The sequence below is a fragment of the Anolis sagrei genome, chromosome 6 (assembly GCF_037176765.1).
Source record: "Anolis sagrei isolate rAnoSag1 chromosome 6, rAnoSag1.mat, whole genome shotgun sequence".
Classification (NCBI taxonomy): domain Eukaryota; kingdom Metazoa; phylum Chordata; class Lepidosauria; order Squamata; family Dactyloidae; genus Anolis; species Anolis sagrei.
The window spans coordinates 5,035,098-5,048,477 of NC_090026.1; the positions used below are offsets into that span (position 1 = coordinate 5,035,098).

The 13,380-nt window shown below is 44.9% G+C and overlaps 1 protein-coding gene across 2 annotated transcripts in view; it reads right to left on the reverse strand.

Moving 5' to 3' along the window:
• LOC132779174 (thialysine N-epsilon-acetyltransferase-like) overlaps nucleotides 1–13,380 on the reverse strand; it is a 44,802-nt gene that overhangs the window by 6,277 nt on the left and 25,145 nt on the right. The window contains exons 1-5 of one of the 2 annotated variants that reach the window (XM_067469702.1): nucleotides 8,343–8,405; nucleotides 7,933–7,984; nucleotides 5,685–5,768; nucleotides 5,280–5,378; nucleotides 1,666–1,706 (exon numbers count right to left, since the gene is read on the reverse strand). In XM_067469702.1, the coding sequence (XP_067325803.1) occupies nucleotides 1,666–1,706; nucleotides 5,280–5,378; nucleotides 5,685–5,768; nucleotides 7,933–7,984; nucleotides 8,343–8,405 (339 nt within the window). Of the gene's footprint in view, nucleotides 1–1,665; nucleotides 1,707–5,279; nucleotides 5,379–5,684; nucleotides 5,769–7,932; nucleotides 7,985–8,342; nucleotides 8,406–13,380 lie in introns of those variants that run through there. The other variant, XM_067469701.1, reaches the window with a different exon arrangement.

The window sequence follows — 13,380 nt, forward strand, 5'->3', positions numbered from 1 at the left end:
CCAACCCATCTAAAACACAGACGTGTGCTTTTTATCTTAAGAACAGAGAAGCATCCCGAGCTCTGAGGATTATTACCTGGGAAGGGATCCCACTGGAGCATTGCAGCGCACCCAAATACCTGGGAGGAGTCACTCTGGACCGTTCTCTGACCTACAAGAAGCACTGCCTGAATATCAAGCAAAAGGTGAGTGCTAGAAACAATATCATACGAAAACTGACTGGCACAACCTGGGGATCACAACCAGACACAGTGAAGACATCTGCCCTTGCGCTGTGCTACTCTGCTGCTGAGTAGGCATGCCCAGTGTGGAACACATCTCACCACGCTAAAACAGTGGATGTGGCTCTTAATGAGACATGCCGCATTATCACGGAGTGTCTGCGCCCTACACCACTGGAGAAATTACACTGTTTAGCTGGTATTGCACCATCTGACATCCGCTGGGAAGTAGCAGCCAATAGTGAAAGGACCAAGGCAGAGACATCTCCAGCTCATCCCATGTTTGGGTATCAGCCAGCACGTCAACGACTTAAATCAAGAAATAGTTTTCTAAGATCTACAGAGACACTCGCTGGAACACCTCAGCAAGCAAGAGTCCAAAAATGGCAGGCTCAAACCCAGCACCTCAATCCGTGGGTGATACCAGATGAGAGACCCCCCCCCCCCCTGGGCACACAGAAGACTGGGCGACCTGGAAGGCGCTGAACAGACTGCGCTCTGGCACCACGAGATGCCAACCTTCAGAAATGGGGCCACAAAGTGGAATCCACGACATGTGGGTGTGGAGAAGAGCAAACTACAGACTACCTGCTGCAATGCAACCTGAGCCCTGCTACATGCACAATGGAGGACCTCCTTGCAGCAACACCAGAGGCACTCCAAGGGGCCAGATACTGGTCAAAGGACATTTAATCAGCTACCAAGTTTGCAAAATTTGTGGGTTTTTTAAAATCTGTTTGTTTGTTTTGCTCTGTTAGAAATGTAATACAATGGTATGGTTGCGGATGACACGAAGAGAGCTTCTGTTCAACCTTTTCAAACATCCCTGCTTGGGTGGTGATGGCACAATCGTCAGCATAGATGAAACTCTCTGTCCCTTCTGGCAGTGGCTGGTCATTTGTGTACATGTTAAACACTGCAAGAAAGGACTGCACCGGGACTGTGTGTCAGCTGCATTAAGATCACTTCTGACCACAAGGTCATGCGTTCGAAGCCAGCCCGGGTCGGAGTGAGCTTCCGACCAATTGTGTAGCTTGTTGTCGACCTTTGCAACCCGAAAGACAGTTGCATCTGTCAAGTAGGAAAATTAGGTACCACCTATGTGTGGGGAGGCTAATTTAACTAATTTACGAGGCCATAAAGAAGACTCCAGCAAAGCATTCCAGCGGGGAAGCATGCGGGGAATGCAGAAGTGTTTCCTCAGTGTCTCAGATGGACGATGAAAGCGACAGCTCCCCTGGCGGCCAGAAAAAGTTAGATAGCCTCTGTGTACATATGTTCTGTGTATATGTTCTGTGTCTTTGGCATTGAATGTTTGCCATATATGTGTGCACTGAAATCCGCCCTGAGTCCCCTGAAGGGTGAGAAGGGCGGAATATAAATACTGTAAATAAATAAATAAAATAAATAAGAGTTAACATCCCAAACCCAACTCCAAACTCACCTCTGCGACTTTCTTCATCAATTTCATTCCAATTCCTTTGCCTGGAGAGAAAGAACGAGATGAGGCAGAAAATCAATCAATTTAATTGTAATAAAATTATTAAATAAATTATTTGATCACAATAAATAGTTAATAAAATCTATATAAATAAAAATGTAATGTTCGTTTGTGGGATTAACAGAACTCAAAAACCACTGGATGAATTGACACCAAATTTGGACACAAGGCACCTAACAACTCAATGTATGTCCTTCACTCAAAAAATTGATTTTGTCATTTGGGAGTTGTAGTTGCTGGGATTTATAGTTCACCTACAAACAAAGAGCTTTCTGAACTCCACCAGTGATAGAATTGAACAAAATGTGGCACACAGGACTTCCCTGCCCAATAGAAAACACTAGAAGGGTTTGGTGGGCATTGACCTTGAGTTTGGGAGTTGTAGTTCACCTACAACCAGAAAGCACTGTGGACTCAAACAATGATGGATCTGGACCAAACTTGGCACAAATACTCCATATGCCCAAATATAAACACAGATGGAGTTTGGGGGAAATAGACCTTGACATTTGGGATTTCTAGTTACTGGGATTTATAGTTCACCTACAATCAAAGAGCATTCTGAACTCCACCAACGATGGAATTGAACCAAACTTGGCACAACGTTCTCCCATGACCAACAGAAAATACTGGAAGGGTTTGGTGGGCATTGACCTTTGGTTTTGGAGTTGTAGTTCACCTACATCCATAGATCACTGTGGACTCAAACAATGATGGATCTGGACCAAATTTGGCACAAATACGCAATATGCCAATATGTGAAAACTGGTGGAGTTTGGGGAAAATTGACCTTGGCATTTGGGAGTTGTAGTTGCTGGGATTTATAGTTCACCTACAAACAAAGAGCATTCTGAACTCCACCAACGATGGAATTGAACCAAACTTGGCACAATGTTCTCCCATGACCAATAGAAAATACTGGAAGGGTTTGGTGGGCATTGACCTTTGGTTTTGGAGTTGTAGTTCACCTACATCCAGAGAGCACTGTGGACTCAAACAATGATGAATCTGGACCAAATTTGGCATGAAGACCCAATATGCCAATATGTGAAAACTGGTGGAGTTTGGGGAAAATTGACCTTGGCATTTGGGAGTTGTAGTTGCTGGGATTTATAGTTCACCTACAATCACCCACCAACAATAGAATTGGGCCAAACCTCCCACAGAACAGCCATGTGGGCCACAGCAACGCGTGGCAGGGGACAGCTAGTATTAAGTAAAATAAGAAATATTGTCCCATTGAAACTTTAGAATTCAGTATTCAGGACATGCGGTTTGGCCTATGGGACACTGTAGACTGCAAATCCCATCATCCAATGGGACTTGCTGTCCATTTATGTCTCCCTTTCCTAAGAAACGACAAACTTGACCTTTACCTTAGGCCAGAGTTACTCCTGGTTTACTAAAAGAGTAAACACCGATGGGATCGTGTTGGCTGACAGTCATAGTCCTAATTTATTTGCATTTCGTTGCGATGGGAAAAAAGCAAACCTTGCTTTGAGGTTGCTTTTTCCCCACCTGAAATGGCCAATCAACCCGTGTGCAATGACTCCTGGTTTATGTTCGGGTCTAATTTCCTCTCTGTGTTCTTCCACTTAATGGCTTTCTTTGACTTTATGGGCAACAACACAGTTTACAGAAGCCCTTTTTTACGACCGGGCGTTTATGAGTTCCTTTTGCTTTCTGCCAGGCAATCGCTTTCCCTGAAGTCCAGAGTTTCCTACTGATATCACTCGGCTCCCATAAAAATGAGAGTTTAAACTTCTAACCGGAGTCGTGTTTGAGTACCTACGTATCTCCGTTTTGGGGTTGGACTAGATGGCCTTTGGGGGTCCCTTCCAACCAAAGGATTTTACAGAGATCGTAGCAAAAGGGGCTTTTTTCACCCAAAATCAGTTTGAAAAGAGGGATATTATTCCTTCTTATTCTCACTCCTGGATACAAAGCAGAGTGGAGGGTGAGTCCTGGCTCCAGCATGACTTGAGATGTCCCCTCGCGAGATAGAGCTGGTTATAAATAAAGTATTATTATTATTATTATAATGGAGCCCCCGGTAGCGCAGTGGGTTAAACCCCTGTGCTGGCAGGACTGAAGACTGACAGGTCGCAGGCTCAAATTCAGGAAGGGGTGGATGAGCTCCCTCTGTCAGCTCCAGCTCCTCGTGTGAGGACATGAGAGAAGCCTCCCACAAGGATGGTAAAGTATCAAAACATCCTGGCATCCCCTGGGCAATGTCCTTGCAGACAGCCAATTCTCTCACACCAGAAGCGACTTGCAGTTTCTCAAGTCGCTCCTGACACGACAAAAAAAAAATAGGAAGGGGTGGATGAGCTCCCTCTGTCAGCTCCAGCTCCTCGTGTGAGGACATGAGAGAAGCCTCCCACAAGAATGGTAAAATATCAAAACATCTTGGTATCCCCTGGGCAATGTCCTTGCAGACAGCCAATTCTCTCACACCAGAAGCGACTTGCAGTTTCTCAAGTTGCTCCTGACACGACAAAAAAAATTATAATACTGATTGAACTGAATGAATAAATATTCCCTTGAGAGTCGTTGCAAGTTGCAAGTAGAAATCAATTAATCGTTGCAAACTGCAGCCAGCTCCTGGGTGCAATGCAGAGTGGAGGGTGAGGCCTGGCTCCAGCATGAATTGAGAAAGGAAGAATCAAACTGAATAAATAAATATTTCCCCAAGAGTCGTTGCATGTTATAGTTAGAAATCAATCAATCTTGGAACCTGTAGAAAGCGCCTGGATACAAAGCAGAGTGGAGGGTGAGTCCTGGCTCCATCATGACTTGAGAAAGGAGGCTGCCATTCTTCTTCACATTTGGAAGGATCTGCCAATTGTATAAGACTATGCACAATCCCCTAGTAGTTATTTTTCCTTCTCATTTAGGAAAATTTAAGCTACTCATATCTAGCCAGAAGGCTGAATGTAAAGCAGAGTGGAGGGTGAGACCTGGCTCCAGCATGAATTGAGAAAGGAAGAATCGAACTGAAAAAATGTTCCCTTGAAAGTCATTACAAGTTGGGTTGTTGTAGGTTTTTTTGGGCTATATGGCAATGTTCTAGAGGCATTCTTTCCTGACGTTTCGCCTGCATCTATGGCAAGCATCCTCTCTCCTGACGTTTCGCCTGCATCTATGGCAAGCATCCTCACTACCTCTGAGGATGCTTGCCATAGATGCAGGCGAAACATCAGGAGAGAATGCCTCTAGAACATGGCCATATAGCCCGAAAAAACTATAACAACCCAGTTTTTCCAGCCATGGAAGCCTTCGACAATTCATTGCAAGTTGCAGCTAGAAATCAATTAATCCTTGGAAATTGCAGCAAGCTCCTGGATGCAAAGCAGAATGGAGGGTGAGCCCTGGCCCCCAGCAAAATTAGGAGAAAAAGGAGTTCAACTAAGTAAAATAACCCCTTGAGAGTCTTGGAATTAACCCTTGGAAATTTGGAGCAGGTTCCTGGTTTAAAAACTTAACATTTGCACAATTTGCACCCGCTTCTCCCACCTGAAAGCGACAAACTTATTAGTGGAACCTTATTTGCTTACTTCTTAATTCAGGCACAACGTATAGGTTTTCCAAATAGAGCATCCGTCCGTGGTTCACACTGTATCCGAAATAGTAGAGGGCATAGCCGATGGGGCGACCTGCATTTGGGATGAAGAAATGCCAGATAAATCGTAGTTTACAACCTGATAATACAAATATAGGAGTCATTGGGCATTGGATGCATCTGTACTGTCAAGTTAATGCAGTTCGACACCACTTTAACTGCAACAGTGCAATGCTATGGAATAATAGGAGTTGTAGTTTGGTGAAGCAACAGCACTCTTGGATAGAGAAAGTGAAAATTGTCACGATTCCATAGCACTGAGCTATGTGGTGCCAAACTGCATTAATTGCACATTGCGGATGCACCCATTGTTGATACATGGAGTCAGGAAACACTTTACCTGGCTTATTTCCATTTTCCGCAGGCTGTTCAGCCAGTAAGCATTTGAAGAAGGAGTTTGCTCCAAAGCCGTCCGCTTTTAACACTGGAGAAAAGATGGAACAAAGAAGAGAAAAGTTGCAGCAGAGAAAAAGAAGAGTAACTTCCATCAAATGCAAGCATTTTCCCATTATGTTGGATGCTTTAGCTGCTGGGGGTCAGACTAGATGACCTTTGGGTTCCCTTTCAGCTCAGTATTTGAATGTGAATAGGTTTCAATATATGCTTTAATGGTTGTATTTTGACTGTGTGGTACTTACTTACTTAGGCAATCCCTCGTTGTCTGAGTAGGTTGATCCTCCAAGGTGGGTCCGTAGGTGACTGTGGAGCCCAATTCTTGACCTGCATCTTCTCCTGCAGTGAGGGCATCGGTTTCCAGGTGGAAGGCGGTCCCGGTTAGGGTTGGCTTGATGCACCTTCCTCTTGGCACGTTTCTCTCTTTCGCCCTCCATTCATTCCTCTTCAAATTCTACAGCACTGCTGGTCACAGCTGACCTCCAGCTGGAGCGCTCAAGGGCCAGGGCTTCCCAGTTCTCAGTGTCTATGTCAGAGTTTTTAAGGTTGGCTTTGAGCCCATCTTTCAATCTCGTTTTCTGTCCTCCAACATTTTGTTTCCGTTTTTGAGTTCGGAATAGAGCAACAGCTTTGGGAGACGGTGGTCGGGCATCCGGACAACGTGGCCGGTCCAGCGGAGTTGATGCCGGAGGACCATCGCTTCAGTGATGGTGGTCTTTGCTTCTTCCGGCACGCTGACGTTTGTCCGCCTGTCTTTCCAAGAGATTTGTAGGATTTTCCGGAGGCAGCGCTGATGGAATCATTCCAGCTGACACAATATGAGGATTTAAATATCGACCTGCAAAAACTCTGGCACAAGCCAGGCAAGGGGGTCCCAGTGGTGATCGGCACACTGGGTGCAGTGCCTAAAGACCTTGGCTTGCACTTAAACACAATTGGTGCTGACAAAATTACCCTCTGCCAGCTACTCGGATCTGTGCACATTATTCGCTGATACATCACACTGTCCTAGACATGGGAAGGGTGCAATGTGTGATCCAATACAAAAGCCAGCATAGTCATCTTGTTTGCTGTGTACTAATAATGTTGTGCATCAAATAATAATAATAATAATAATAATAATAATAATAATAATCTGAAACTAGGTTTGAAATACAATGGTAGACTAAATCTGTAGATATTGAAGAGAACAAGGATATATCAAGCAGATGAGATAATGCGCCACAAGGACCAATAAAGTTTGTGGTTTATTGTGTTTAATGTACAATATTTCTATATCGCCTCCCAAATAAAAGCCAATTAAAGCAATGCAAAGGGAAGAGTTTTAAAAGCACACTGAAATACTCTTGCAAGCAGTCAAAGGATGCATCTACACTGCAGAAATAATGCAGTTTGGCACCACTTTGACCACTTCTTCTTCTTAGGCGATCCCTCGTTTTCCGAGGAGGGTCTTCCAGTGTTTTTGTGGGTCTGTATGTGGCTGTGGAGCCCTATTCTTGCTCTGCATCTTCTTCCGCAGTGAGGGCATTGGTTTCCAGGTGGAAGGCGGTCTCAGTCGGGGTTGGCTTGACGCACCTTCCTCTAGGCACGCTTCTCCCTTTCGCCCTCCATTCGTGCCTCTTCCAATTCTGCAGCACTGCTGGTCACAGCTGACCTCCAGCTGGAGCGACCACTTTGACCACTATGGCTCAATGCTAATGCATCCTAGGAATTGTAGGTTTACAAGGACTTGAGGCTTCTTGGCCAAATAATAGAGGTCTCACCAAACTATAACTCCCAGTTATAGAATCCTAGAGTTGGAAGAGACCTCCTGGGCCATCCAGTCCAACCCCATTCTGCCAAGAAGCAGGAATGTTGCATTCAAAGAACCGCTGACAGATGGTCATCCAGCCTCTGTTTAAAAGCTTCCAAAGAGGAAGCCTCCACCACACTCTGGGGCAGAGAGTTCCACTGCTGAACAGCTCTCACAGTCAGGAAGTTCTTCCTTATGTTCAGATGGAATCTCCTTTCTTGTAGTTTGAAGCCATTGTTATATCAAACTACAAACCCCAATTCTATAGCACTGAATCATAGCAGTTAAAAGTGGGGCCGAACTGCTTTCATTCTGCAGTGTAGATGCAGACATAACGCAACATACATTGCAGTGGATTTTAATTGCAATCTGTCCGAAACGTCCTGCATTGCACAATCCTTACCTTCTGAATTTATCGTTACGTCATGCTCCAAGTGATGATAAGCAGCAATTTCCTGCAAGAAACAGACAGAAAAACAACATAAGAGTTTGCAATGACTAAACTTTGGAAAATTGGCATTTTGGATGAGCAAGAACTCCTGGAATCAATAATTATTTTTCCTATTAATTCCAAATACTTTGATCTATCTATTTTGCTTTTAGCAATATACCTTTAAATGCCTTTTTGAGCCAATTATTGACACTGGAGGATGAATGCAGTTTGACTGCAATGGCTTCCTGTTGGGGAATGATGGGATCTGTAGTTTGGATGCACCTCTGAGCATGTACAGAGTGCCTTTGAGAATATGCAAAAGAGAGACAGCTGAAGACAAAAGGGGAAGCTCTAAGGATAGGTGAAGAGTTCAAGCTCACCTGTATCAGACTCATAATTTGTTCGCAATCCTCTACTGTGGCTTCGCGGATGACGCAACCCATGTTCCTTCGATGGCAAACACGTCCAAAGACTTACCTGGGTAACGAGGCAGGTGGATTTTATAGGTGAATCCGCCCACCTTTCCTACTTACCAGTGCAATTCTAATGTTTCTGGATGAGGTCCAGGTGGGCAAGGAGCTCTCCTGCGCTTGCAGCCAGGTGTGGCAAGGTGTGCGGACTTACCTGGAAATGAACACTCTGTTCTGCATCCAGAGACTGGCTTGATAACACTTTCAAAAATCTGAATGCACACCTTGATTTTGCAGTTTTACTATACATTTTGGAAGATGCAGCCAAGAGGTCTTTTGTAAAGTTTGTCAATTTGCGCTTGGCTTATTGAACCTACTTGTTTCATTTCATCTATATAAATAAAAATGTAATGTTTGTTTGTGGGATTAACAGAACTCAAAAACCACTGGACGAATTGACACCAAATTTGGACACAAGACACCTAACAACCCAATGTATGTCCTTCACTCAAAAAAAATGATTTTGTCATTTGGGAGTTGTAGTTGCTGGGATTTATAGTTCACCTACAATCAAAGAGCATTCTGAACCCCACCAACGATGGAATTGAACCAACCTTGGCACACAGTTCTCCCATGACCAACAGAAAATACTGGAAGGGTTTGGTGGGCAGTGTCCTTTGGTTTTGGAGTTGTAGTTCACCTACATCCAGAGATCGCTATGCACTCAAACAATGATGGATCTGGACCAAACACTACAAGAATACTCAATATGCCCAAATGTGAACACTGGTGGAGTTTGGGGAAAATAGATTCTTGACATTCGGGAGTTGTAGCTGCTGGGATTTATAGTTCACCTACAATCACTTAGCATTCTGAACCCCACCAACGTTAGAATTGTGCCAAACTTCCCACACAGAACTCCCATGTGGGCCACAGCAACACGTGACAGGGGACGGCTAGTATGCAAATAAATGTGATCAACAGGTTGTGCTGAAACGTACCCTGCTCTTTGCCAAGAGCAGTAATATGTTTATCACTTCTTTCTCCAGCACCAAAGAAATACTGCGATACGAGGATTATCCAGAAAGTATGGTTACAAGGCATGTAGCTCTCACAGGGGAAGTTGGTATCACTGCCGTGTAGAGGGAAACCAGCGGAAGTGAATGAGCAGTGCCAGTCGTCAGTAGCTCATCCACTGGTGTTGTGGTGAAGATGAGAGATGAACATCCTCATTCTGTTTCCCCTCCAAGTGCGAAGTTCACGCTGTACGAGGGATATCCAGAAAGGAAGGTTATAAGGCATGTAGCTCTCACGGGGAACTTTTGCGGCGGAAGTTGGTATCACTGCCGTGTAGCAGGAAGCCAGCAAAAGCAAACGAGCAGTGCCAGTTGTCAGTAGCTCATCAACTGGCATAGTGGTGAAGGTTATAGATGAGCGTCCTCATTCTGTTTCCCCTCCAAGTGTGAAGTTCACGCTGTACGAGGGATATCTGGAAAGGAAGGTTACAAGGCATGTAGCTCTCACAGGGAACTTTCATGGTGGAAGTTGGCATCACTGCCGTGTAGCGGGAAGCCAGCAGAAACAAATGAGCAGTGCCAGTCATCAGTAGCTCATCAACTGGCATAGTGGTGGTTATAGATGAGCATCCTCATTCCGTTTCCCCTCCAAGTGTGAAGTTCACACTGTACGAGGGATACCTGGAAGAGAAGGTTACTAGCCATGTAGCTCTCGCAGGGAATTTTTGCGGCGGAAGTTGGTATCAATGCCGTGTAGCGGGAAGCCAGCAAAAGCAAACGAGCAGTGCGAGTCGTCAGCAGCTCATCAACCGGCATAGTGGTGAAGGTTATATTTATTATTATTATTATTATTATTATTATTATTATTATTATTCTTCAAACGTATATGCCGCCACTCCCCTGGGGCTCTGTGCGGCTTACAAGAACAGTCAAAATAGAAGTTGGTATCACTGCCGTGTAGCGGGAAAACAGCAGAAACAAATGAGCAGTGCCAGTCGTCAGTAGCTCATCAACTGGCATAGTGGTGAAGGTTATAATGAGCGTCCTCATTCCGTTTCCCCTCCAAGTGCGAAGTTCATGCTATACGAGGGACATCTGGAAAGGAAGGTTACAAGGCATGTAGTTTTCACGGGGAATTTTCGCAGGGGAAGTTGGTATCACTGCTGTGTCGTGGGAAGCCAGCAGAAACAAACGAGCAGTGCCAGTCATCAGTAGGTCATCCACTGGCGCTGTGGTGAAGATGAGAGATGAGCATCCTCATTCTTTTTCCCCTCCAAGTGTGAAGTTCATGCTGTATGAGGGATATCTGGAAAGGAAGGTTACAAGGCATGTAGCTCTCACGGGGAACTTTCATGGTGGTAGTTGGTATCATTGCCATGTAGTGGGAAGTCAGCAGAAACAAACGAGCAGTGCCAGTTATTAGTAGCTCATCAACTGGCATTGTGGTGAAGGTTACAGATGAGTGTCCTCATTCCGTTTCCCCTCCAAATGTGAAGTTCACGCTGTACAAGGGATATCTAGAAAGGAATGTTACAAGGCATGTAACTCTCACGGGGAACTTTCATGGTGGAAGTTGGTATCACAGCCGTGTAGCGGGAAGCCAGCAAAAGCAAATGAGCAGTGCCAGTCATCAGTAGCTCATCCACTGGCTTTGTGGTGAAGATTCGAGATGAGCATCCTCATTCCCTCCAAGTGCAAAGTTCGTGCTGTAAAATCCAGGTAAGGTTTATTCAAATATATTATATATTAATTTTTTGTATATATATTTAAAAACTTGTAACCTTACTTTCCGGATAACCCTTGTAATGCTCGCAGAATGCCTTGACTGTGTTGTCTACACTGCCATATAACTCAGTTCAAAGCAGACATAATCTGGATTCAGAAACTGGATTATATGGCAGTGTAGTTGGACCTGAGAGTGCATTTGCACTGTAGGATGAATGCAGATGGACCCCAAAAGCTAGAGACCTTGTAGAACTACAACTCCCAGTTGGAAACTGCACCGACTATTATAAAAAATATTATATAATTGCCTTCAGGCTGTGTGTATATGGAACATGAATGAATTTCAGGTTTAGACTTGGGCCTTAATTTTGAATACTACTACTACTACTACTACTACTTCTACTATTACTACTAATAATAATAATCAGATTTGATCTGGTCACATTGAGATTTTTAGGTTCACAGAGGTTTCCAGTACAGAAGTCAAAATGTTGAATGGAACTATATATCCCATAGGATGAAGTTAGGGACCAATTGGATAACATCTGTACGGAGGGCTTTAGTGTTGTCTCTCTGCCTGGCAGAAATGAGGTTGGGCTGGATGGCCTTTGGGGGACTCTTCTCGCTCGAAGTGGAGGCAGCATTTCTGAGAGTCCCGGGATTCTGAAAGTGAGGCCAAAGGTTCAAATCTGCCTCCAAAGGAAAGGGAAAGTTCAAATAAACAACCTGGGTCCAAAGGGCAGGCATCCCGGGATGAACAGGGCAAATTGTATGGGGATCTACAGAGTTCTTAGAGTTGGAAGAGATCCCAAAGGCCATCCAGTCCAACCCCCTTTTTCTCATGCAGGGAGACACCATCCATGCCCTCCCGACAGATGGCCATCCAGCCATAGATATGATTGAGAGATATATGATTGAGAGAGAGAGATTACAGAAATATCATAGAATCTTAAGAGTTAGAAGAGACACCAAGGGTCACCCAGTCCAACCCCGTTTCTACAAGGCAGGACGACACCATCAAAGCCCTCCTGACAGATGGCCATGCAGCCATAGATGTGGTAGAGATATAATTGAGAGAGATATATGATATATCATAGAAACTTACAGCTGGAAGAGACCCCAAGGGCCACCCAGTCCAACCCCATTCTTTTCATGCAGGGAAACGTCATCCAAGCCCTCCCGACAGATGGCCATCCATCCATAGATATGACTGAGAGATATATGATTGAGAAAGAGAGAGAGATGATAGAAATATCATAGAATCTTAGAAATGGAAGAGACCCCAAGGGCCATCCAGTCCAACCCAGTTTCTACCAGGCAGGAAGACACCATCAAAGCCCTCCCAACAGATGGCCATCCAGCCATTGATGTGGTAGATATATAATTGAGAGAGATACACCATCCAAGCCCTCCTGACAGATGGCCATCCAGCCATAGGTATGATTGAGAGAGAGAGAGAGAGATGACAGATATATCATAGAATCTTAGACTTGGAAGATACCCCAAGGACCACCCAGTCCAACCCCCTTTTGCCAGGCAGAAAGGCACCATCAAAGCCCTCCCAACAGATGGCCATCCAGCCATAGATGTGGTAGAGATCTAATTGAGAGAGATACATGATATATCGTAGAAACTTAAAGTTGGAAGAGACTCCAAGGACCACCCAGTCCAACACTCTTCTGCCAGGCAGGAAGACACCATTAAAGCCCTCTCGACCGATGGCCATCCAGCCATAGGTATGATTGAGAGAGAGAGAAGATAGAAATATCATAGAATTAGATCTGGAAGAGACCCCCAAAGCCCACCTAGTCCAACCCCCTTCTGCCAGGCTCAAAGACCCCATCAAAACCCTCCCAACAGATGGCCATCCAGCCGGTGCTTAAAAACCTCATCTGCATTAGACTCCCAGGAAGCATATTCCATTGCTGATCAGGAAGTTATTTCTAATCTTTAGGTGGAATCTCTCTTCCTGCTATTTGAATCTATGTCTCCATTGTGTCCCAGCAGAAAACAAGCTTGCTCCTTCCTCAATGGGACACCTTTCCAAATATTTCCAGTTGCCAGGGGTGCATTTACACCAGGCATAAGCAAACTTGGGCCCTCCAGGTGTTTTGGACTTCAACTCCCACAATTCCTAACAGCCTATCGGCTGTTAGGAATTGTGGGAGTTGAAGTCCAAAACACCTGGAGGGCCCAAGTTTGCCCATGCCTGATTTGTGGCTGAATGCTAAGTCACCCTGGGAGTTGCAGTTTTACGTGGCCTTCAG